Genomic DNA, 2,378 nt, shown 5'->3' with positions numbered 1-2,378 from the left:
CGCAGCCACCGACGGCAGACTGAGCAAGCTTCACCGGTCTGTGCTTGCTGCGGACCTTCCCGCAGAGACCACTACACCCAAGCAGGGACAGAACTTATGGTAACCCATGCTTTTATAGCTGCAAAGTACTCAAAGCGTAGAGGTCAAGGAAACTAGACAGTTTTCTTTTGGTAGACCTGACTATACACCTATTAGTCTTTCAGTACTTAACAGTTGGGTTAGTTTAGCAGCTCTCTGGGTCTGATACTGACGTTATTACTAGTGGTGAATGGCTAGTAGGGCAGCCGGTCTAAGAGCCAGTGGAACCATTATAATCAACCTAATCAATCAGACTTAAAGCTGGTATAAATTAGCTGGTAAAATGCTACTTTGATGTATTGCTTTTAAAATATTCTATATTCAGAAGAATTGCTAATTTAAAATAACTGCTCTGCACTTTTTTCAGTATTGGTAAGCATTACTTTAAAAAAAAGGAGGGAGCAGTGACCTAACTGAGTGTGTCTAGGTTTTCTTTCATGGTTTGTCTTAGCAAACCTGAATTGTGGCACATGGGGTCCTTGAACATGTGAAATGAAAGTCTTCACTGAGGTCTTTGGAGACAGTCCTATATCCTGCGTGTTCTCTCTCTGTGAGAGACATGCAGAGCCGCCCCCAGCTCCTTGTCAGTGTCTTCCTAGGCTTCACAGCAGGCTGTGGTGATGTCCATTTGTTCTCCTATAGCACCATGGAGTTGATTTTTGTTGCTACTGATAATTATAGCTTAGCAAAATTATTCTTCCGTGTTAACAGCCTGTTATCCCTTTAGTTCTTCTAATGCCAGGCAGTAGCCACCAACGTGTCTTCTAAGCGAATCAAATCTAAATGGTCTACCTTTGAGCGTGTCTGATTGGGACTTGCTCCAATAATTGGCCCTGCCAGATTCTTTTATTTTTAATAAAATCTCCAGTGTTGACCGTTGCCCTGTGTGGTAAGGGGTGATCAGCAGTGTCGCCATGCCAGAAAATACTGGCTGCGGCTGTACCTACTAACCTGCCTGTGAAGGGGACTCTGCATTTTTCAGATAACTCTGAGAAGTAACTGTCACAAAGTACTTGTTCTGCAGCTCCTCTATTAGCAGTGAGTTTTCCCCCAGAGTTTTCTACTGCCGACCCACAAAGTGGGGTCACTTGGTCTTTGATAAATATCACCAGTTGTGAGCTTAGCTCCAAAGCACAGTTCCACTGCTGTGAGTCAGAACTATTTTACCAAAGATGTTCCCGTTCCCCCACCAGGAACTGTCAGAGACTGAAATTCGTGGATGTCTTGATTCATCTAATCCATCAACACTGAGTGCTGACTCTCTTGCTCTGCCCCTTCTCTTTCATTGCTAGCAGGTCACAGAAGATAGTGGTTTCCTCTGCATGCATTCACTCTGTCCAATATAGGCATGATACATCTCCACCCGCTTTGTGAGCCTTGTCCTTTGCATATCTTGTCACATGGCCAAAATTCAAGCAATTGGGCTTCTTTCCTAGGAAATGAGTACTAAACAGGAGGTTGTAGAGGACAGTACAATCCACAGGGAAGTCCTGTCTGCTCTTTCTAATCCTTATCTTCATTTAGCAGAGACGGCAAGATGTGTTTCCAGTAGAAGGACAAATTATATAAGGAAAACAGTAGCTTACATTAATAGTGCATATCACAATGAACTGTAGACAACATCGAGCCAATTGGATGAGTTAACACAGAATCCCCGCAACTTGTAATTCCAGGCTGAACTTGAAAAAGCTTAGTATTTGATATTACAGTGTTGAGTTGCTTAATCAGGTTGTCAACTCTTAACGACATGCTGGGAGAGATCAGAGTGGCTACAAAAGTAGGAGTGCTTTGTAGAGTCACACAGCCCAGGAGAAGCAGCTCTTTGAACCAGGTCCTGTACACTCTCAGGACTGAGTTATGTTATGTCACTAAGAGCTGTTTTGTGTGAAGTGACCATAATATGTGGTATTCTTTTTTTTTTTTTTTTTTTGAGAGAGAGAGCAACAAAAATTAAGAAGCTTTTTTAAAAAATAAATAAATAAAAAGCTTAAAGTGGCAGCCAAAAGCCTAAAATGCTTTCAAAGAAGTTGTCTTAAAGTTTCCATACTAGATGGTCAAAGCAAGTGCTGCCTCTTACCTTTGAAGAAAAGGTTTGAGGAAATTTGGAAACAAAACAGCAGCAACAGTAACAAAACATTCTCAGTATGGATCACATCGGGGTAAGGAAGCTACTAAAAGTAAGAAGGCCTATTTAAAAATCATAGTTGAGTCTAAATAAAGGAAATAAAAAGGATGATAAACCAAAGTAGGGACCAAGAGCGGAACAACTCTTTCTTTTTTTTTCTTCCCCCGCCCCCCCC

General features: G+C 41.8%; 1 protein-coding gene across 1 annotated transcript in view; it reads left to right on the top strand.

Moving 5' to 3' along the window:
- BAZ1B (bromodomain adjacent to zinc finger domain 1B) overlaps positions 1–103 on the top strand; it is a gene marked incomplete at its 5' end in the record, with an annotated part of 18,404 nt that extends 18,301 nt beyond the window's left edge. Inside the window, one exon of the mRNA XM_010169332.2 lies at positions 6–103. Within this exon, the coding sequence (XP_010167634.2) occupies positions 6–103 (98 nt within the window). The remainder of the gene's footprint in view (positions 1–5) is intronic.
- Positions 104–2,378: the final 2,275 nt, after the last annotated feature.

The sequence above is a fragment of the Antrostomus carolinensis genome, unplaced genomic scaffold (genome assembly GCF_000700745.2).
Source record: "Antrostomus carolinensis isolate BGI_N321 unplaced genomic scaffold, ASM70074v2 scaffold7176, whole genome shotgun sequence".
Lineage (NCBI taxonomy): Eukaryota > Metazoa > Chordata > Aves > Caprimulgiformes > Caprimulgidae > Antrostomus > Antrostomus carolinensis.
This window is presented reverse-complemented; position numbering and strand designations above follow the sequence as displayed.